The following is a 23283-nucleotide window of genomic DNA, read 5'->3' as shown; positions in this document are numbered from 1 at the left end:
GAGTAACTATTCTGCGATAAAGGCCGTAGAATTCCCTGAAGACATGTCCCATATCAGAAAGGAAGATTACGGCATGGATGTGTGTGGGGAGGCTCAATAGCACATGGGTCAGATTGGGTTCACAAGTCAAATCCGATAACCACTCCTATATGGACTTCAGAGACCTCAAATCCAAAGAAGCTGCTAATAACTCTAATGGAAAATACCAAGTGTTTAATAAGTGGTGTGCGACCAATGGAGACCTTCGAAGTTGGTCTTGAAATATCAAGTCCAAACCAAAGAGCATCCAAATGTCAGGCTGGAGCAGTAGTACTGATGCTGACCAAGGAAGATGGTTTTGTCTTCGACAAATTGAGAAGCATTAACCAGTAGTCCTACTTGAAGGTTTATAAAGTGGGATTACCTCTGGTGTTTACCAAACTCAAATTGAAAATTGGTCTGTCACTTGGGTAGTGTTTGTGGGCTCAAAAGGGTTTGGATGAACAAACCAATCTGCAGGAAACGATGGATTGGGCCTCAGATAACATTAGTAATTTGTGTCCAACAGGAATCTGATATCCTACGTAGATACTGTACAGCCAACAGGATATGTGTATTGGATTGGTCCTCTTGTAGAGGGTCTATGATCTTTTCTATCAATAGGTCTTATGGAGTCTAGGGATCCAAGGCGTTGGAGGGGGTCCAGACGCAAGGAGACACCAACAAGACGACCAAGGCTTCCAAGGCGCCTGGACGCCTTGGCAACGCCTTGACAATTATGACACACACACACAAAATGAACAAGACTTATCTCCAGATCCTTTTTCAATGGTAAAAATGATTTGTTATTGGTACACAAACTGAGTGTATAAGATGCATCTCCCACAAATGAGCTACTTTGTACAGCCTGTTGGCTAGACGAAGATTACAAATATGCCTTGGAGGAAGGCATCAGATCTGGCATCCTCCCTCATGTTCAAGAACATGTTCTAGAGGACTGGTGGTTCATCTTCCATTGGCAATTCAATTCTACCCTCAAGTTTGAGGTCAATACTCCCTAATCTGGCACACTAGGGCTTTGACAACTTTGTTCAATTTGATGACTTTGATGAATCTTGGTCGACTTCAGATTTTCAGCATTGCATACAAAACAAATGTTCTATTATCGACCTAAGGGCGCACTAGGTCAGTCTGATAAACAGTTGATTTGTTCCACCTCAATGAAGCTATTGCAGAAATTGCTTCTCAACTGAAACATCTCTCCTTTTGACCAGTGGAATGGACGTCACAGTGACACAGTCAATCTTGACTTGGATCAGGATTGGCCAATCGTTGAAACAATGCATTCAGCTCCATACAACATTTCTGCATTATGAAATCAACCCTATAGTTCTAATAGAATTTTTCTATCACACAACACTTCAATAGCTCCTCACACTTCGTCTCTGTAGTTTTGATGTTATGAGAATCCTCTCCATTCTCTCCCTCCTTATTCATGATTGAACCTAGGCAATGGTCGTGGTCAATCTCAGGCCTCGGCTATCTGTTAATCATCATAATTAAACACTCCATTTCTGTTCCCATTTTTACAAAAACTGAATTATCTTATTTTTTTTGGGGTGAGTTATTATCACTTATTTTTATTCCTTGCTTATCCATAATTCTAGCTTTGGGAGTTACCTTTCTCTACTCTTGTCAATTATCATTTCAAACAGCATATACAGGAAAATTGATATGGTGGAGGGTACGTTGTATTTATTGTCCTATTTAGAGTCTTCTTTTTTCTCCTTGATTAATTTATCTCTTCTTGATTTGATAGCAGAAGTTTGGATTTGACACCATAACTTCACATTTCATTAATTTTATATATCTTCATTTTCCTTTTTAACACCATGAGATTGGCTTACTTGGTTGGGTTCATGACGCTTTCATCTTTTCTTTGTTTTTTAATTAGAACATTTTTCTATTGAAATTTTCTTACAGAGGAATAAGCAATGAGGAGAAAATACATTTGAGACAGAAACTACTTTCACATTTGAGAGAAGAGAATTATCAGGTGATCGCTGACATTAATTTTATTGATGGATGTTTTACTGTTTTCTTTTGTTTTAGGTGGATAGGTATGGGTACATATTATGTTTCATAGACTCAGTTTATTCATGAAGTCATCGATTTCATGCTTGTTTTAAATGAGGTCATGGAAAACCTTTATCCTTGTTTTTGGTATTTGTAGATAGAAATTTTATGTGCTAAACCCTAGTGACGCATTTTTGGTTCAGATAGCTCTCCAGTTGGCTGTTATCATCTCGAAAATTGCTCGTATCGATTATCCTAAAGAATGGTATGTCTTCTAGTTCTATGTTATCTGTCACTTTAAATTTAGGGATTATTGTGGAAGTAAAAAGTTTGTGGCTTGTGCTTATGTTTCTGGGGGTACTACAAATCAAATTTAGAATACTGTACCCTAAAGAGATATTAGAGTTCTGTTATTGCCAAATGTAATTGGAACAGGGTATTTTGAAAGCTGTCATGAGTATGTCCGTATGTGGGCGTTTTGAATTTTAAACCTTAAGAGTTACTTTTGGGTTGATGGTGACACTTGTCTTGACAACCTTAGTACCTTGGGTGTCACTCAAGCCATGCTGACATCTCATATGGATCCTTCAAGGGACTCGGCCTGGACAATAGCTGTAGCAACTAAGGTAATTAGATGATTGTCCGATTAGTATACACTATACAATTCTGTCCTTATTAAGGAGTCACTTATGGATTCATTGAGGCTAAGGGGGGATTAGGCAAGGAGATCTTCTTCCCCTCTTTTTCACTTTGGTAGTCAACGTCTTTAGCAGACTTTGCAACAATCCTATTGAGAATACATATTTATAGGGTTCAGCAAGGGCAGGGAAGAGGTCTATGTGTCACACCTCCAATTTGCTGATGACACAATGGCCTTCTGTGAGGCTAACTTTGAATGTGTGAGGAATCTTATGATTGATTAAGTGCTCCAATCCATTACTAGCCTCAAGGTGAGTAGGACATTGTTAAGTTTGCGACGATCCTTGGGTGTAGTTATGAACATTGGCCTATGAACTAATTGGGCCTACCTCTGGGTGGAAATTCTAGATCACTTAGCTTTTGGGACCCTGTCATTCGAAAAGCGACTAAGAGGCTTCAAGCATGGGTTGGGAACTATATCTCTATTGGAGGTAGAATTACATTTATCAAAGCCACTATGGTTAACCTTCCAGTATACTACCTCTCACTCATTAAAGCCCCTGCTAAGGTGTGCAAGACTTCAGAAAAGTAGAATTTCATCAACGGTTGATTTTGTCTGCCGTTCCTCATTGGCTCGGATACCAAATAAAGCAGAATCAATCTCAAACCAGTAATGCTAGCAAGAGATCAATCACAATAAGATCACTTATAGGGACAAACTAGTATTGTGAACAGAATTGTCTGTCTCACTTTTTTATTAATTTTTTTTTTTAATTTTTTATTTTAAGTATGAAAGAAGGAAAAAAAAGGATATGACCAAGGCTTCACCTCCTAGCCTGCAGTAATGGAATCACCACCATTCCCAACCTATAGAATCACCACAATAGGGTCTGATTGGAATCACCACCCATTAGGATCTTGGAATCACCATCATGAGGTGTTACAGTTTCACCACTGCAACTTGTCCAGATTCATCACTGAACCAATGAAAAGCAACTTTATTTCTCAACTGTCCACTTCTATTACTAATGTAAGACTAGGTTACTAGTCCCAAAAACCCACAAAATTAAAAAATTGGAATAAACTCAGAATTAGAAACTTAGGGTTTCAAACCAAACCGGCCATGTGATGATGATCAAACTTGGATCAAGTGTAGGGGTTGGTAAGAGGATCCTTTGCTCCAAATCTCATTCAATTATGATGGTTGGATGTTGAGATATAAGAGAAACACCAAATTAGAAGGTTATGGAAAACCCCCAAAACAGTGCTGATCTTGAGCGCCAATGATAACCGAGTGTAGGCCTTGACGGTAGAAGGCTTGCCTGCAAGTTTGGGTCAATCTTGATGGGCAGAAGAGGAGATGGAGGGTGGAGAATGAAAATAGAAGGTTTGTGAATATGGAGGATTCCAGCCAATGGAATGAGGTAGAAGTGGGGATCGAATGGAGAGGATCAGAGGATGAAGGTGTGGTGGATGTAATTTGCTGAGTCCATAGCCCACTTGAGATCCACAGGATATGGTCTTTCAAAGAAAGGTTTCTTTTTTTTTTTTAAAACAAATTCTGGTGTGTTCTAGAGAGCCCATGGTTTGTATTATGTAGCCATAAGATGGAGGTTAATGCCTCTTGGAACTTACAAAAAGGGTAATAAAGAGACCTTTGGGATTCCAAGACAAGGAAATACCCAACAAGCCAAAATGATAAAAACTAAGCAAAACATTAAAGACTAACATTAGACTCTAGACTAATACTTGGGAAAATTAAAAGACTTAACTAACAGCCTAGGAATAGGAAAAGGCTTATTAATATGCCTCGGAATACAAAAAGACCTAATGCTAAAAACTAAAAATAATTAATACTATTCTAGTGCCTTCCAAGCCAGGCTAATAATTAACCAAAAAAAAGAACCACTTGACCGCAGGCTTAGGGAAGCCTGGCCAGACCATCCGCAGGGTCTGGGCTTGGCTGGGGCTGAACCGCAAAGTCAGCCAGGGGGCTGGTAGGGCTTGGGCCTGGGCCTGAGATGGTACCTCTTGGAGTACCTTGGGCTGGAACTAGTAGGGACAGCCAAAATCCCTGCATCATCTCTCTCCTTCTTTGAAAAAACTCGACCTCGAGTTTTGGTAAGCCTGGGAAAGGGTGTCATGAGATGCTCATTCATGCTATACGAAAGCTCCGGAAGGTGACGAGAAGGGCGGATGAAAGCTAGAAACCGCACGTCCTTGTGGATGAAGTGACGAGATCGCATGCCATTTCGGTCGCAGCTTTGTTGACAAAAGGAACATCCACATGGTCTTCACTAAAGGTGTCAGGTCCCACCAATGCAGTCTCCACTAAGAGAGGGACGTCTAGAAAATTGACTGCAGCTGTGTTGACATTGTCTATGTCAGCAGAATGGCTGACTTCTTCGATCACAACTTTCCCCATTTCAGTTATAGGAGCAGGGCCTTCTTCAAGAGGAACAGGGTAGCTTGACTTGCAAGGGAAACTTTCCCTTATCATCAGGACTAGGGGTGTTGTGTTGCGGCTTCTCATATGAAAGTAGCTTGACGTTAAGAGGTAGGCCATATCTCTGTTCAGTGCGGGCTAACTGAATATCGATCTGGTTCATTGTCTCAAGTATGTGGTTCATTGTCTATCTGAGATAGACTTTGTTAGTTTCTCAACCTTAGTGAATGCATCTTTTCCTTCAACACCAGCCATAGCTCTGATACCAATTTGGTGCAGACCAAAATAAGGCTGCTGCCAAGATCGAATTTGGTTCAATGGAGAGTACAGAAAAGGACCATGAATGAGGGGAGTTTATGGAAATATAGGCTGCCAAAGAGAGAGAGGATGAAAGAGAAGTTGAGAAGTGAGATGGATAATTCGCAGGCTGACTTCCTTGAAAATTTCGATTGTTGTTGATGTTGATGGGCTGAAGAGATTAACTTAAAAAAAAGGGTAAATTACATGACACTCCCTGAAAATCGAATGATACTCAACTCACCCCCTCTTAATTGAAAATACTCACCCGTGTCCTTGTATTAGAGCACTATATTACAACTTAGTCCCCACCTTTAGTTTTATGTGGTTAACTTATGAAGTCAGCAAGTTAACTTTTTTTAAATCCCCAAACTACCCTTGGCCATGGGTAGAGTTACTGTTTTAACCTTGGATCTAAAAGCCCCAAAAATCGATCAACTCTCTTCCTCACATGACCTGCAACTCATTCTCCGCCAGTCCAGTCGATCCATGAATAGGATGCATCGGAGAAGAAGTCTAGGGTTAAAGCGGTACAGTTTATTGAATCGTCCTTGTTGTGCCCGTTCTGTAATCAACAGAGCTTCAAGGGCTCCAACAATGGCGTCTCTCTCTCTCTCTCTCTATTGCAGACTCCAATAGTAGTGCTAAATTAGGAAAGTAAGTCTGAAATTAATTGCAGCAGGAGGGGTGAGAATGGGAATGGATTACCATCGAGTGATGAACTTACAAGGGGAAACCACTCTTTAAATCCGGAAATTTTTTATTACTCACAAACCATACCCCAGAAGAGGCCAATAACCATGTGCTTCTGATGGTGTGAGTTGATCCTCCAAATATCACCCCAGGTGAGTGAATAGTTGCTGAGATATAATATCTCGAAGTAGCTGCAGAATTCTGGGGGAAAACCCAAACCGCAGGTGAATAAAACTGTCTCTGATCAATAACTAATATCAGCACCAGCTTGAAATTCAATGGAACCTTTGATTTCTCAAGCAAAACCCTACCAGTTTTCGTTCCCAAAAAACCAAATAATTTCTCAAGCAAAACCCTATGCGTTGGGTCTCCTTTTATACCCCTTCTTCACCTTCAACAGGGGTTAGATGAACCAAATCAAATCCTCACGTCTCTTTCCTTCTCTCTTTTTCCACAACTACAAGCCAAAATTTTTAATGTAGGAAAGGAAAATAAAAAAATATATTAACATCATCTCTCTCTGCAACACACAGAGAAAGCCCATCTCCCTTGCATGTGCAGACGGTGATTCACCTCTTTGTTTCCTCCATACCCATCTCGTAACTCTGCAAATTTTTCTAGCTACCCATCTACGAATCTGTGGGTTTGTCTGAATGAGGGTTAAATAGGGTTTGGTGGATCGAAAAGGGGTGGGCGAGCTTTCAGCAGAAGCAAAATTTTCATCAAAATTTTCTAGCTACCCATCTCGTAACTCTGCAAATTTCATTGTTATCACCATTGCAGCTTTGTCGAGCTTTCAGCAGAAGCAAAACTCCGAGAAGAAAAGCGAAGAAACTGTCATGGCAGAGAACGAGAATCGACCGCAGAAGCAAAAACGAATTGATCTTACAGTAGCAGAATAGAGAGAAGAAGGGGAGAAGGAGGAGAGAATAGGGTGGTTAAACTTGTCATTTCACTTTTTGGTTTGATTTAATTTAACACCGTTACTGTAGAGGGAGATGGGTGAGTATTTTCAAATAAGAGGGGGTGAGTTGAGTATCGTTCGATTTTCAGGGGGTGTCATGTAATTTACCCCAAAAAAAAAAGGTAAGAAGAGATGGTGGAGATGATGAGGATAGGTAAAAAGGCTGGCGGTCGCCTTGCCGCCATGGCGATGATCCCAGACCCTGTGGATGGTCTGCCCAGGATAATGTTTGCAGAAAAGCAATCTCAAATTCAACTTCATTAATCGCGTGATTGGCTTCTAAAAGCCTTACATATAAATAGGGGATAATACCTTGCCCCTCAAGTTACAAGAAATTAGAAACTTAACTTGACTATGAACTAAAATTGGAAACTAAGACATAGAAACTAGGATTCTAAAATAGAAACTAATTGGAGTCTCAAATCTTTTAGAAGTCTTTAAAGATGCTGCAGCCGATTCCTTGTGGACCCCACTTCTTAAGTGACTTAAGTGTTGCTGCCGGTTCTCTTTACTTGTGGTCCCCACCTTTTAAAATAGCTCCATTGTCCCAGCATGTAGGCTTTAAAGGACTTGAGACAAAAGACAATTATGCCCCCACTTAAAAGACTTGAAATAATAGTCAATTATGCCCCCTTGCATAGACAAAATTGACTTCTCTAATAGAGCCTTCATGTAATCTGGTCTTGGGCCCCACAGGATCTCCTAGTAATATTCCCACCAAGGCAAATATGGAGGTGTGACACTGTTCATGTGAACAGTAACATGAACAGTGTTTTGGTCTTTTCTTCTTCATGTTTTGACCTACATCAGGTGGTAGCGTGCTGAATTATTTTTATTTTAGATAAGTGGGTGTGCTCAATATTTTTTATTTTAGATAAGTTGGTGTGCGGAATAATACCATATTAGTCTATAACTTTATTTGGTTAAGTTGTGGAAATACAAAATAAACTTGAAAAAGAATGATAACTTGATAACTGTTGCAAATAAAAAGCATTTGGAGTGGGTTAAGATATATGGAATTCTAACACTAATTTGTGAGTATGAGGCCTGATCTCACAATGTGATAGTCTAGATTCAGTATTTTAAATTTGTGGGAAGAGATACTATGAGTGCTTCTGTAGAACAAGATGAAAACTTCTGTCCTTCTTGGATCCTTTTCTCGTCTTACTTGTTTGCTATATTTATTATTTATTATTTTTTAAGGCCCAGGTATATTTCCCTTGTTTTTTCTGAACTTAAACATTTATAACTTTCACATATTTCATGAAGTTTCCCTGATTTTGGAAAATTCCTCGTAATTCTTCCAAAAGTTTCCATAATCCTGGATGTGAAGTTGCTGTGGATATTGAAATTTTAAATACTTTTTTCAGATTGGGTTAAAGGAATGGTGAGTTTGGATTATTTTTTTGGCAGTTTTTTTGTCTTTGTCCTTCCATTGTAAGTTGCCCAGTTTTCCCATGGGGGTCAGTGCGTCTCGAATTATTTCTCTAGTCTAGGTTGAACTTCTTGGTGTTTCTATGATTTAGGCAATATTTCTGATCTCCTTCACTAACTTATTTTACTCTCTCTTTTTATATTACAGTACACTAGCATTTCATGCTGCAGTATGAATGCTATTTTGGTGTTGGTAATCATGGTGTCAAGTATCGGTATTGGGCAGTGTATTGGAAAGCTGGTTTAATTGACGTCTTGAAGACATATCAGAGAGATGCTAGATATGCTTAGGATACATGTGAAATAGTGTTTTGAATCATAATACACCATAAATAATAAGCAATATATAAAGATACATCATATACAAATATTAGAAAATAGTACTTCAAGTAAAAAAAAATATCTGTGTTTGATTGCTCTTTGGGAGCCGTTTTAGAGTCTTGAATGCTTTCCAAGCTTGAATCTAAGCAGATTGAAGCTTGAACACTGATTTTTCTCACTTGCGGTCTTTTGTTTCTAACGCCTTGGTATTCTAGTTTTTTTCATGTCGTATTGAGCTATCTTGAGGTGTACAACATGTCTCGGGTCGTATTTTTATTGATACGGGTCGATACACCCTGATATATGAAGACTCTTTTTTTATTGACCCGTTCCCTTTGTATTGGGTCCATTCCCCTTATACAAACAGACTTTTCTTGTCTCGATCACATTGTATTGGATCCATTCTGCCGTATGCGAAACATAACAGACTGATATATTTGGTTTACGTATCAATACTTGATACCTTGTTATTAATACTCTTGTTCAGTCTTTACTACCATAAACATGTTCTACATGTCATGAATGTTTTATTTCAGTTTTTCTTCGTCCTTTTCTTTCCTTATATTAATTCTGGATATGAGAAATATGTTACTTCATGTTAATTTTTTATTATTTTTCTGGTAACTTTAATTACTTATGGGATCATTCATTCAGGCCAGAGCTTTTTTCTGCTTTGGCACGACAACTTCAATCGGCAGATGTCCTTACGTCTCATAGAATTTTCATGGTCCTCTTTCGAACCTTGAAGGAGTTGGCATCAAAACGTCTTAATTCAGATCAGAGGAACTTTGCGGAGGTATATACCGTCTACCTCTATTCTCTTTCTTAAGAATGATACCTTTCTCTCTCAATAGTGCTGCTTTACACCATACCTTACACAAACTGTGTGTTAAAGACTTAAAGTTGGATCATTGTTGCACCAAAATCCCCCCTCCCTTTTCTGTTCGTTAATTAACTGTCTAGTTTATTTTGGATTTCTGTTTGAGATTGCACAGGTTGGTTGTGTTGGGGAAATCATGCTCATAAAGTAAAAACTATCTAGTCTTGCAGCGTACTATTTGTATTTTTCAAAATTGTATGTGAATATGTGATACCAAAGAAAATCATATTGCAAACTTTCTTACTAATTCTGGATGCCTTTTTTAGAATTTTGTTCTGTGGCTTCACAACACTTTCAAGGGTCAGAATTTATGTCTTGAAATAGGAATAGTATGTATATGATGTTAAGAATTGTCTTTTGTAGGTTAACTATCGGTCAAAACTGTGTTTGAATTATAGTGTAATTTTTATGATTAGAAAGATCAAGGGTATTTTGAGAATCTTATTGTTTTGTGGTATATTAGAATTAGGGAAAAGGTTCTCTGAACTGCTGGGGCAAGGTATGCTTGTTAGAGTTCATGTAATTTCATGTAATAAGGGTGCTTTGGGTACTAGGCTATTATGTTGTTATGTGTTTTTCCTTTTTCACCTTTTACCTCCCTTAGCTCTCTTAGCATGGGTGGGTAAGGATGTAATTTCTCTTTGTAGTTAAGTGGATCAATATAGTGGAGACTGGAGAGATGAAACATACTCTCCTACAACACATTACCGCCATCCTCTCTCTTCTTTTCTTTCTTCTTCTTCTCCTCCTACCTGTCACTCTCATCTTCTCTTCCCTTCTCTTGTTCTCCCTCACTATTGTCAACTTCAAGTTAGTATTAGAACTCTATGGTTCTGGTTTGAGAGTCATGCTACAAGTTCTCCGCCTCGTTTCCCTCTCTTTGGAACCCTCGGTTACAAAAGGGTTCCAAGAAAGGGGCTCTATGTGAAAACTTTGAAGAAATCATGATATAAGTCTTGATGGAGACTATAGAAGCACCAAGACAGGATCTCATGTGATGATTTGGCCATTTGAAACTCAAAATCAACAAGGGAAAGCTTTTCCTAGGTCACCGCCAGCTTTGGAGTTCATAGTTTCTCTCCCTCATCAGGCATCTATTGGAGTTGGGGCTGGGCTTGGAAGAATCGCCCAAGGGGTCCTCTTTCATCTCCCCACAACATTGGTTGTTGACTGTGTGAGTTGTTGGAGTACTACTCTTCCTCCCATGGACTGCCAGCTTTATTTTTTGCTCTTTCTTTGATCTGAAGTGCTAAGTGTGATGCTTCCGGTGGCTTTGTGTTGATGAATTGCCTTATTTGGGTCTTGTGAGTTGGTATGGAATGAAGCTACACATTGAACAGTGTTGTGATCTGAATTTTGTCATGTTTTATGGTTTGCTCCCTTGCTGGATTTTTTGAGTACTGGGATGCAGTTTTTGGGGTAGCGTGTGCACTCCCCATTTAGTTGGATATCCAACCAATTTTTTTTAGGTGTATTCATACATCATGTCAGAGGTCAGTGGACCTACGGAAGGTTTATGACGTAGATAGGTTCTTTGGCAAGCAATACTCCAGCTGCAAGCCCGCAAGAACCACAGGTCTGGTCCATTACATCAATCAATGAACCAGCCCACAGGGCCATAGGTCCAACCAGCTGTAAGCTGGACCAGCCCGCATGGGCTGGGAGTTCTTTGGGTCTCTCAAACCCAAATCGTGGGGGGCAGTTTTGTCCATTCTTCATACTTGTTCAGCTGGGCCGATGGAGACACTTAAAAGAGTGGGGACCTCAAGCTTTATGGATCTACTGGTGCTCTTGAAGACTCTAGAAGATTGAAGAATAAATTAGTTTCCTTTTTAGAATAGTTCTAGTTTCTATTTGCTGATTATTTGTTTCCAAATTAAAGTTTTTATTTTAGAAGCGCAGCTGAGTTAGAATCTATACTTTTTAATTACTTGTAACTCAAGTCTCAACTCTTATAAGAGACTTTCTATTTTATTTGCTTCAATTTTGGAGTCAACACCTGAGCCATTTATTGTACTGCCCCAAGAGTCCTTCAATCGACCCTGCTTGGCTTCCCCATTTGCTGACCTGATTGGGTCCTCCACTGACCTTCTATTTTCAAGCCCCCTTCAGAACTCAGCAACCGGCCATCTGAATAGGCCCAAATTTGGAGCAGACACTCACCCAACTAAGGGTAGCTGATGCAGATCCAAGCACCTGCAAGAAGAAGCCCTAAGATTAGGGCCTAGTAATTGGAGCCTTAGTTCAGTACTTAGTTTATTTTCAGCTTTAGTTTTCCCATAGTTTATTTTTCAGTTTTAATGTAACTTAAATTGAACCGGTTCAGCTTTGGTTCAATTTAAGTGAATTAATCTTATTGGTAGATAGGTCCTTATTTCCTATTGGTTACTTGGGAATCTTTTAAGTTGTTATAAATTATTTTAATTAGCTTTTAATTTCAGTCATACCCTTCCACCATTTATGAAGGAGGGATTTAGATTGTACTAGGATTTGGCCTATGGCCATATTATAAATAAAGGAAAATCGTGGGAGCCTCCCCCACAGTTCAGATTAATTATTTTCAGTCGTGTTTGCATGCCATTGCTGCTGCTGCTTTGCTCCTTGGTGAGTGTGCCTTGTGGATCTCAAGGTGAAGGGATTGGTGGACTCCGATCTACTCCTTGCATTTGTTAAGACTTAAGATCGAGAGGTCTTGTTCAAGCTCATCTTCAAGCTGCCATTGAAGAACCTGCAATTCCAGTTAAGTTATTTAATATTTTCAGTCATTCCCTTCTTCTCCTAATCCTCTACAGCCTTACCCTACATTCCCCCCTTTTATTTTATTTGAATTCCTTAAACCCCTGAAATTATCATCTCCCCCATAATCCCCATGGATCCATATAAACCCTAGACCTTCATTAAGTTGTTCAGCCCAATTCCCCCATTATTTTACGCACAAAATTCAACCACAGCTCCTACACATCAACCCTTCCACTCGACCTGAACCCTAGGCCCATCCTCCCCTCAAAAACCCTAATTCCCCCTTCACCTCCATTAAAACCCAAACCCTAAATTACAGATCAACCACTTCCAGCCCTCATCTAAACATCAAACTTTGGCCGAGTGACCTCCTCTGTCATTGGGAAACTCGACCTGAATCCCTGCCATAACTCCAACTCTAAATCCTAAAATTCACCACATTCATCTTCCCTCGAAACCCTAACCCTAATTTTCTGATTTTTAAATCTTCACTCAAACCTCACCCAACCTACATCATTAGGCTTCTAAAAACCTGCCTAGCTTTATTAAATAAGATCTCACCCCATTACCCTAAGTCTAACCCTAGTTTTGACCTAATTTCCTTAAATCTGCCCCAATCTACCAACTGTTTTAGGAAGGTCCTGGTATTGGCTCCTAGTAGATTTATCATCTATCTAGGACTACATTAAGTGGTATCAGAGTCATGGATCAACATGGCAATCCAGCATTGAATCCATTACTGCCACACCCTCCCGATCATATGGCAGCAATGTTAGAGATGTTTCAGAAATTCACTACTGACCAGAAGACCTTAGCTGAAGAGATTAGAGCTGAGCAAAGAGCTATTACTAAAAGGCTCCAAGTAATTGAGCATAGACAACTTGCACCTAATAGGGACAGCAACAGTCCTCTATTAGAAGATAGATGTCAAGTGAATTAAGAAGTACATGGAACTCTAGGAAGAGAAAGTAATCACAGAGATCTCAGAGATCAATCCAGAGATCACAAAGATCACAGAGATCAATCTAGAACTCACAGAGATCACTCCAGAGTTCACAGAGATCATTCCCAAGATCACAGAGATTACTCCAGAGATCACAGAGATCACAGGGAAAGATACAGAGATCACAAAGACAGGCGCATGTATGACAGTTATGACAGAGATGGGCATGGAGAAGACAGTAACAGAAACAGAGAAGAGCCTAGGAGGCCTAATTTTGAAGAGTACATGAGGTCCTATTTCACAGATGAAGTTTCCAATCGAAGATATGACACTCAGAAGGTGAAGCTCGAGTTAAAGGAGTTCGATGGGAATCATGATCCTCAGGTATTCTATGATTGGCTTGCTGCCCTTGATGATTATTTTGATTGGTATGACTTGCCTGAAGACAGAAAGATGAGATTGGCATGTACCAAGTTGGTTGGCCCTGCTCGAGAATGGTGAAGAACCGCAGAAAGGGACATGGAACTTGATGGCCATGCACCCACTACATGGGCTGATATGAGATATGATTTGAGGGAGAAATATCTGCCCAGGCATTACAGAGCACAAGTACAAGATCAATTCAACTCCCACCGCTAAGGGACCATGACTGTAACTAAGTATATGCAGTAGTTTGATGCTCTTTCTTCTCGCACTGGCACGAGAAAGAGTACTACTCAAATGTTATCTCGGTTTCGACTGGGATTGAGGGCTGATATTGTCAGAGGTATTGGAGTAGCTGATGTCAGAGATGTTCGAGACTGTTTTGAGAAGGCATTGAAGGCTGAATAGTTATTGGCTGGAAATAGAAGGTTTAGTTCCTCCATTGAAGACACCAAAGCATATTTTCTAGCATCCAAGTCTACCACTATTGATTACACACGACCTAGCAACTCTATTGCTGGTCCTACACGATCAGGCTTCTCTAATAGCACTACTTCTCGTCCTACAGCTTCCCCACGTGTGGATAACAAGGGTAAAGCCCTATGGTCAGTAATGACCCCCGCAAGTGTTATCACTGCAATGAGTTAGGTCTCCATGCCAAGGACTGCCCACAAAAGCATAGGCAGGTTAATGTGGCTGAAAAGGAAGATGAAAACATTGATCATGAGAATGAACAAGGTTTATTTGCTCTATCCCCAGATGATGATGATGATGTGGCTGGTTATTATGAAGATTTGGGTGGCAATACTTGAGGTATTCATGTTCTTACTCAAGTATTGATGGCTGATACAACAGGAAATGAAGAGGTGATTCCACAGGAGAACAATGACATTCAAGGTGCTGTTCTTGAAGAGGTGGAGCTTGTGTCTCAAGCATTAGATGAGAAGATTGCTAACACTGAAGACTCTATGGACAGGACATTCACAGTTGCTACTGATTCAGAAAAGGAACACATAGAGTTTGTTATGCTACCATGGTTCTTTGAAGAGAAAGCTCCACGCGTTGAAGATTTTATTCCTAATGTTCCTGCCTCACCAGAATTTTGTTTGGGGATGATCAAAGCTGCTAATCACATGTTGATTCCCCCCCATCACTGCAAAGTTCGAGGACGAGTTCCTTCAAGCCAGGACAACACGTGGATTCATTCCAATGATGACTCCCATTCATCAGAGATGAATGTTTTTAAGCAGGGGAGAGCTGATGCAGATCCAAGCACCCGCAAGAAGAAGAGGAAGAAGAAGAAGTCCTAAGATTAGGGCCTAGTATTTGGAGCCTTAGTTTAGTACTTAGTTTATTTTTCAGTTTTAATGTAACTTAAATTGAACTGCTGAGCTTTGGTTCAATTTAAGTGAATTAATCTTATTGGTAGATAGGTCCTTATCTAAACATCAAACTTTGGCCGAGTGACCTCCTCTGCCATTGGGAAACTCGACCTGAATCTCTGCCCATAACTCCAACTCTAAACCCTAAAATTCACCACATTCATCTTCCCCCAAAACCCGAAACCCTAACCCTAATTTTCTGATTTTTAAATCTTCACTCAAACCTCACCCAACCTACATCATTAGGCTTCTAAAAACCTGCCTAGCTTTACTAAATAAGATCCCACCCCATTAACCTAAGTCTAACCCTAGTTTTGACCCATTTTCCTTAAATCTGCCCCAATCGACCAACTGTTTTAGGAAGGTCCTGGTTATTGGCTCCTAGTAGATTTATCATCTATCTAGGACTACATTAGTGGCTCTCGATCAGACTTGGAGGACGTTCCCAGTGCTGGTTTGCCTAGAATTGTCTACCTTCTATTTTGACACTTACTTTCTAATTTCAGTCCTTTCCTTCTATTTTCTAATTCTCAGCCTAGACTAGGGAATTGATTGATGCTTGAATTTCTTTGTATTGTGGGTAATTCTGGGGTTAGTTTTCTTGTAAATTAGCTTTACATTACTTCAGCTGCTGGTTCGAGTGTTATCAACCCTAGTCTGGTTGCATTTGAAAATTCCAACAGTCAGATATCCATTGTGAAGTTGGACAACACCAACTACTTGGATTGGTCACATTCAGTGAAGCTATCCTTGCAAAGTCAAGGTGAAGTTAGGTTACATTACTGGTACCATTAAGGCTCCTCATTCAAGTGAACCAACATTTAAGAAATGTTAGACCGAGAACTCAGCCATTATGACTTGGTTGATTTATTCTATGAAACTTGAGATTGGAAGGAGGTTTATGAGAAAGGAGACTGCCAAGAATATTTGGGATAGTGTCTCTAAGACTTTGACCGAGTGGGTAACTCGGCGAAGGTCTACCAACTTCTCCAGAAAGTGATCAGAATGAAGGAGGGAGATAGGACCATTTTTTAGTACTATAACACAGTTATTAGCCTTTGGGAGGAGTATGACCACTATAGGGACTTCCAACTGTCCTACCCCAAGGATGAAGCAAAGGTGTATAGAACTCTTGAGAAGGAATGTGTCCTAATTCTTCTTGGTGGGCTGAACCTAGAATATGAACCAATCCAAGTGCAAATTTTGGGCCGGTTATCTCTTCCCTGTCTAGATGAAGTATGTAGCTACTTGCAAAGTGAGGAGACCAGAAGAGTGGCAATGGATACTATACTATCCCTAGAGCGATCTGTTCTTACCTCTAGCTCCAACAAAGATTGGCAAGGTAGAGGAAGAGCAAGGCCCAAACAGAGATAGACTCAAATGTGACCGCTGTAGGAAATCTGGGCACACTAGAGAGGTGTTGGATGCTTCATGGCCGTCCCCTTGGTATGCATGGTGGCAGAAGAGGGGGAGCTAGAGCATACACCGTGATGGCTAAGACTGAGCCTATGGGGTACTCATCTGGACTACAGGCAGATCACAGTTCCCTCGCTCGAGAGGATATTGCAGCATTTTGCGGAGTTGACATCTTTAATTCTCCTTAGCCTGAGACCCCCTTTCAACTTTAGGGAGGCAGATAGAGGCCCAACTGATGGGGTGGAGGAATTTGGAGCAATTAAATCCTTTCTAGAGGAAGGAGCGCATGAGGGATTTGAGCTTCACAAGTAGCCCAAAAATTCCAGACCAATAGATATAAGTGAACGGAAAGACAGATCTAATCAATTCAAGGCGGCCCGCATCGGAGTCTCTTGCCCATATTGTCCAACATGGGCATTCAATCTGGAAGGGATCAGAGGTAAACTAAGATATTTGACCAGCAGAAGGCCTAAAGAAAACCTAGTCAACTTCTTCAAACAAGCCTCATCCTCCTTAGAAACCCCTGCCAAGAACAAAAGGGATTTTGAAAGGTTGAGGTGGAGAATTGACATACGCTCAAAACTAGGATCGAGGTTTCAGTTTCAAGGTTGTTTTTCGGCCAGGGCCGAAACTGAGATATCTCGGGTTTCGACCAGGTTTCGGTCAAAACCTGGGTTTTTTTCTAGGCCAATTGAAACCCAGCTTTTGAGGCCCAGAAAATGGGTTTTGACCATTTTTTTGTCCTACCTATTTTTACCATTTTACATCTATTCCATGAATTAGTTTCACAAAAAAAGCCACCCAAATTGGTACATGTTGTTTGGACCCAAGTTTGCTAGTTCTAGTGTAGGCTTAATGCTGTTGTATACTAACCCTACTATAAATATTGACTACATATTATTTAGCTATCGAAAATATAAATATGCAATTTAAACAATCAAAACGTGCAGTAGGTTACGGAAATACAAGTATAGAACTGTCACTGCACAATACATGGAGTGTCTTGGCGAGTCTAATCCACGAGCTACATACCATTGAAGATGTTGGTGATGCTCCTCCAAATGTAGCACATATGTATTCCATGACATATTTTGTGCCCAACAATATATTTATATAGTAATTCTTCCAACAATTAGATTAGGGAAAAAACCATTACCTCAAGCTCCAGTCACGCAAATACAAGCTGTAGAAGGGTTGAATGAGTAGAAGAATGCCAAAAAGTATGAAGAAATTAAGTGATTTGGCAAAAAACTGCAAGTTTTTGGCAAAATCCCTTTGACAGTGTCGAAACTTGCGAAACTCCCAGCTCTTGGTCGAAACCAAGTGACAAAACTTGCGAAACCTGGTACAAACCAGTTTTATCCCTTGGTTTCGTCTCGGACAAGGTTGAAACCGAGTTGTCTCAGTCGAAATTGCAAGTTCGATTGAAACTAAGAACCATGGTTCAAAATGCCTCAAACAGGACATGGAAGACTCAACCGAAAGGGGTCAGCTTTGGAGAAGATCATGAGATCGTCGACAAAGGCTAGGTGGAACAGTTTTAAGGCCTTACATTTCGGGAGGGGGATAATAAGCTGCTGGTCCATACAGGATTTAATAAGTCTGGAGAGGACTTGGAGGTCTAAAGTGAAGATGTAAAGGGTGTCACCTGACGGATGCCTATAGAGGAGGCAAAGTACTCGGTAGGACTACCATTGACATGCACTGAGAAGTGGGGGGAGAAGATGCAGTGGGAGATCCAGTTGATGAAGGTAGGGGGGAGGACATTTTGTGCATGGCATTGAAAATAAAGTCCCATCTCAAGGTGTCGAAAGCTTTATGGATATCAATCTTCGTAAGGAAAGCAGGGGAGTGGGCCTCTCTATCAAAACCTCCGACATTCTCATTATAGAGCAGGATGTTGTCAGGAATACTTCAACTAGGGATGAAGGCTGATTGGTTTTCATTTACTAGAGAATCAGTCACAACTTGAGCCTATTAGCCAGGACCTTGGATATAAAATTTGTAGAGTAAGTTACATAATAAGGCAATGGGTCTGAAATCTGCCATAGAGGAAGCACCTTCTTGGGAATGTGGCAAAGGAAAGCATCGTTAGTCCCTTTTATCTGTCTGGGATTAAAGAAGAATCTTTGCAGGGCCTTGATGAGATCGGAGATCCACTTTAATAATGTCCCATTTAGATGAGAAAAATCCTATACTGAAGCCATCCGGACTGGGTGCTCTATTAACCTTGTGAGAGTAGACAGCATTAAGGATTTCTGCCTCTGATGGGATTGCTTGGAGGATACCGTGACGGGAGGGGGGGGGACGGCTTTATTGAGAAGACCATTTGGGATAGCCAACTGGGCAGGCAATGTCAGTGGGCCTTGAAAGCTGCATAAAGTAGGCCACTGCTTCAGACTTGATTTCGTCAACCTTAGAGAGAGGGGAACCATCTCTAGACAACAACTTGGTATTGGAGTTGATATTGGTTCTGGCCTTCATGGACCTGTGGAAGTAAGCAGATTTGGAATCCCCAAGTTCCAACCATTTGATACAAGACTTCTCTCTAAGGAAGCTCTCCTCTTGAGCAACTAAAGAGAAAAGATCCGAGACAACTTTCTCTTCATCAGCTAGGGTGGCATTATGAACATCGGATTGGAGCCTCAACTGAATATCAGAAAGCTTTACCTTGCAACTTGTAAGGCTGTAACTAAGGAGGTAACATTCCGAAAAGAAGAAGAGTTCCACACTTTGAGGGCACTTTTCACGTTCCAAAGTTTATTGGCATAGGAGATGAGGGGGATGGAATGGGAGTTGGCAGGCTTGGTTCAGGCTTCTGTTATTATGGAGAGAAAATCTGGGTGGGAAGACTTCATATCAAAGTATTTGAAAGATTTAGGTTGAAGGAGATTTAAGGCTGGACGAGGACAGTGATGGGACTGTGGTCAAAGATACCGGGAGGGTCAAAGGAAGCATGGGAAGATGGTTAGGAGATTAGCCATGCCTCATTTATTAAGACTATCTAGCTTGCAAGCAATCCTGGAATCACCACTTCTCCTGTTGTGCCAAGAGCATTTCAGACCTGACAACTTTAGATCATTCATGCCTAAATCTTCAAGGCACTCATTAAAGGAATCAATTGAGGAATCCACATGACGATCACCACCTTGCTTTTCATGGCCAAATTGGACAACATTGAAATCCTAGAATATTTAGTCAGTTGTAATCTTGGAAGGCGGAGTATATGGTGTGTAACTTTAGTTACACTAAGACGAATAATGAAGTGGTGAAAGTTGAGGAGTGAGAGATACCGCAAAGTTAGAGATGTGAAGATCGACCTTGGAAGCAAGTGGCTTTAAGATTAGTAGATCAAATGCGGACTATATGATGTGTAACTTTAGCCACACTATGATGGATGATGAAATGGTGAAAATTGAGGAGAGAGAGAGAGAGTTGCCACCAAGTGACTATTTCAGATATCTGGGGTCTATCATACACAAAAAAGGTGATATAGATGACGATGTTTCACAAAGAATTAAAGTGGATGGATGAAGTGGAGAGGGGCAACCGGAGTAATATGTGACCCACACATTCCTTTAAAGCTTAAAGGAAAGTTTTATAGGACTGTGGTCCGACCTGCTATGATGTATGGGGCAGAATGTTGGGCAGTTGAGAAGTGCCATATAGTGAAGCTATGTGTGTCAGAGATGAGGATGTTAAGATGGATGAGCGGTAAAACTAGGAAAGATAAAGTGAGGAACGAAAGTATTAGAGCTGATGTGGGAGTTGCCCCGATCAGCGACAAGCTCCAAGAATGTCGTCTGAGGTGGTTTGGCCATATGCGATGGAGGCCTGGAGACGCCCTAGTAAGGAGGAGTGACTTGATTCCGATTGAGGGAGCTAAAAGAACTAGGGGCAGTCCTAAAATGACCATAAGTGAGGTTGTGAAGAACGACATGCAGAGTCTGGGTCTTGTGCCAAGTATGACCTCAGATAATGCTTATTGGAGGGCAAGGATCCACGTTGTCGACACCAGGTAGCTGAGATTTTCCTGCTTTCCTGGGCTTGCCTCTTTCCTCTTACTCTCATTTTTCATTTTACCATTTATCACTTTTGTTATCTCATTTCTTCACTTTTATTCTTTTTTTTTGGGTGATTATAAAATGTAGAGAAAATTACTTGGACACCCCCTGTACTGTAGCCATTTTGCTTACGATTACCAACGTTTGAAACAATTACTTGATACCCCCCGAAACCTGACGGTGTTAGTCTGCTGTTAGTGTTTAATTGGAAATGTCCATTTTACCCTTATCACCTATTCAAAAGAAAACAGTGAAATTGACAGATTTACCTCCCTTCTTCTTCTTCTTCCTCCTCTTGCAACCCCACCGCCCCTACACCCTACTACTGATTTCAAACCCTAATCGATTTCAGAAAATTTCTCTTTTCTTAAACAAATTGCAAATCAAAATAACCCAAAACCCTTAATCGATATCCCTGAAAATCGATCAAGGGTTTGAATCTGAAGAATGGTGGATACTGCCGTTGACGGCAGTGGAGAAGGAGCAGTGGTAGCCACAGATGGTCTCTCGGAGATAGAGGCTGAACAATGAAGGAAGCAATTGGGGGTTTTTCTCTCGTCAGGTTCGATTCTTCTCCATTGCTAAATGCCTTCAAATAAGACAAAGAAAGGAGGTGTTTACACATGTCTGCATTGGCTGAGAGTTCACACACAGCCATGCTGAAGCGTGTAAGCAGACAATGGATATGCTCAAAGCATTATAATTTATCACTTCACTAGATTTCAGATACGAGTTATTAGTGATGTCCTCTGTGTATATAAGCCATTTTTAACATATACAGGAAACAAACCATGGCTGCTGGTTTTTAGTGAATTCTCATATAAGCCATTTTTTCCATACATCAGTGCAATCACCCATGAAAATGCAAGGTCTGCAAAAAGGGTTTCGGATCAGGAAAGGCTTTGGGAGGTCACATGAGAGTTCACACACAGCCATGGCTGCCCCTTTTTTTTTTTTCTTTGGTTGAAGAAGAAGAAGAAGAAGAAGGGGGGTAAATCTGTCACTTCAGTACCCTTTTAGGGTAGTTTAGGCATTACAAAAAATTTAACCGATGACATCATCACTAAACTAACGGACTTGACCTACTTGAAAGAAATGGTAAACTGCAGGCGGTGTTCAAGTAATTGTTTCAAACGTTGGGGAGACTAAGTAATTAGGCCATAGTACAGGGGATGTCCAAGTAATTTCTCTAAAATGTATTAAAGCCCCAAAAAGGGAAACAAAAGTCCATTAAGGACTACAACACAAACCTATAAGGTCATCAAGAAATAAGGTGACAAAAGCCCACATGGGCTTAAAACAAGAGCAATGAAACCCATAAGAAAGAAGAGGGCAACAAAGACAATTCCAAGTAGGGTCCCCCAAAACCCTAGACATCAAATCTCAACACAATAACTTCCTAGCCACCAAGATGAAGTCAGGGAACCGCCGGCAAGAAGGCAACCAAGGTGGAGGGGCGCTGGCCTTGCGGAGGGCCACAGCCAAATGGGCAGCTGGCCTAGCGAAGGAGACCACCATGACCCCGAGGGCAACAACGATGAGGCTGCCGGCCGAGCAATGAAGGCAGCCTTGCGGACTGCGGCCTTGCAGCTTACAGCAAAACGGCCGAAGGCCGAGCGAGCCAAGTGAAACCGGCAGGATGGAGGGCAAGTGAGGTTGGCGGACACATGGCAGCAGGTCAAACAGGCAGGCGACCGAGCTACAATAGGTTGCGAGTGCCCAGACGACAAGGGCAGAGGTGCTGACGAATGAAGGAGAAGCCGAGCCGAACGAGTAGTTGACGGAGAAGCTTGCCAAGTGAAGCGGCTACCAGCGGGTGCTGCCAAATCGAGCCTGGGATCCGACGGGGTGTCAGCCAAGAAGGGCCGGCAACCAAGGGAACAACAGGTCTAGCAGAAGAGGCAACCTGCCAGGCGGCGACCATACAAAGCGAGGAACCAATGACTACGGTCCGAGAGGCTTCAACCTACGCAGATAGAACTGAACTTAGGAAGAAAAAGTGGAGAAAGGGGGAGGAGGAGGAAGAAGAAGAAGAAGAGAGAGAGGAAGAGATCAGGAGAAGGGAGAAGGGGGGGGCGGGCAGCGCAGCCATGCGGCTGGGCTGCTCCAAAGCGGCGGCCAAGAACTCTCTCTTTTTTCTACTAAACCCTACCGTATGGAGATATACTTGGGAGAGCACACATTGCCATTGGTAGACTTGAACTCCCATTTTTATTCTTCATTCCTCTTACTTTACTTACACTTTGTGAGGACCTCTGTTTTCCCTACTTTGTTTTGTAATGATCCATGTAGGCGACCCCATTTAGTTGGGATAAGGCTGAGTAGTTGTTGTTGTTGTAGATACCGCAAAGTGAGTATTTTATATATCTGGGGTCAATCATAAATAAAGAAGGCAATATAGAGGATGATGTTGCTCATAGAATTAAAGTGGGATGGATGAACTGGAGAGGTGTGTCTAGAGTGTTGTGTGATCGATATATTCCTTTAAAGCTTAAAGGAAATTTCTATAGAACACTCATATGGTCGGTTATGATGCATGGAGCAGAATGTTGGGCGGTTAAGAAGCATCATATAAATAGACTAAGTA

At 41.1% G+C, this 23283-nt stretch overlaps 1 protein-coding gene across 1 annotated transcript in view; it reads left to right on the top strand.

The window, feature by feature from the left end:
- Positions 1 to 23283, top strand: part of LOC122671407 (importin-11) — a 140422-nt gene that overhangs the window by 1464 nt on the left and 115675 nt on the right. The window contains exons 3-5 of the mRNA XM_043868602.1: positions 1963 to 2035; positions 2259 to 2320; positions 9504 to 9645. Coding sequence (XP_043724537.1) covers positions 1963 to 2035; positions 2259 to 2320; positions 9504 to 9645 — 277 coding nt within the window. The remainder of the gene's footprint in view (positions 1 to 1962; positions 2036 to 2258; positions 2321 to 9503; positions 9646 to 23283) is intronic.

The sequence above is a fragment of the Telopea speciosissima genome, chromosome 8, assembly GCF_018873765.1.
Source record: "Telopea speciosissima isolate NSW1024214 ecotype Mountain lineage chromosome 8, Tspe_v1, whole genome shotgun sequence".
NCBI classification, from domain to species: Eukaryota; Viridiplantae; Streptophyta; class Magnoliopsida; order Proteales; family Proteaceae; genus Telopea; species Telopea speciosissima.
This window is presented reverse-complemented; position numbering and strand designations above follow the sequence as displayed.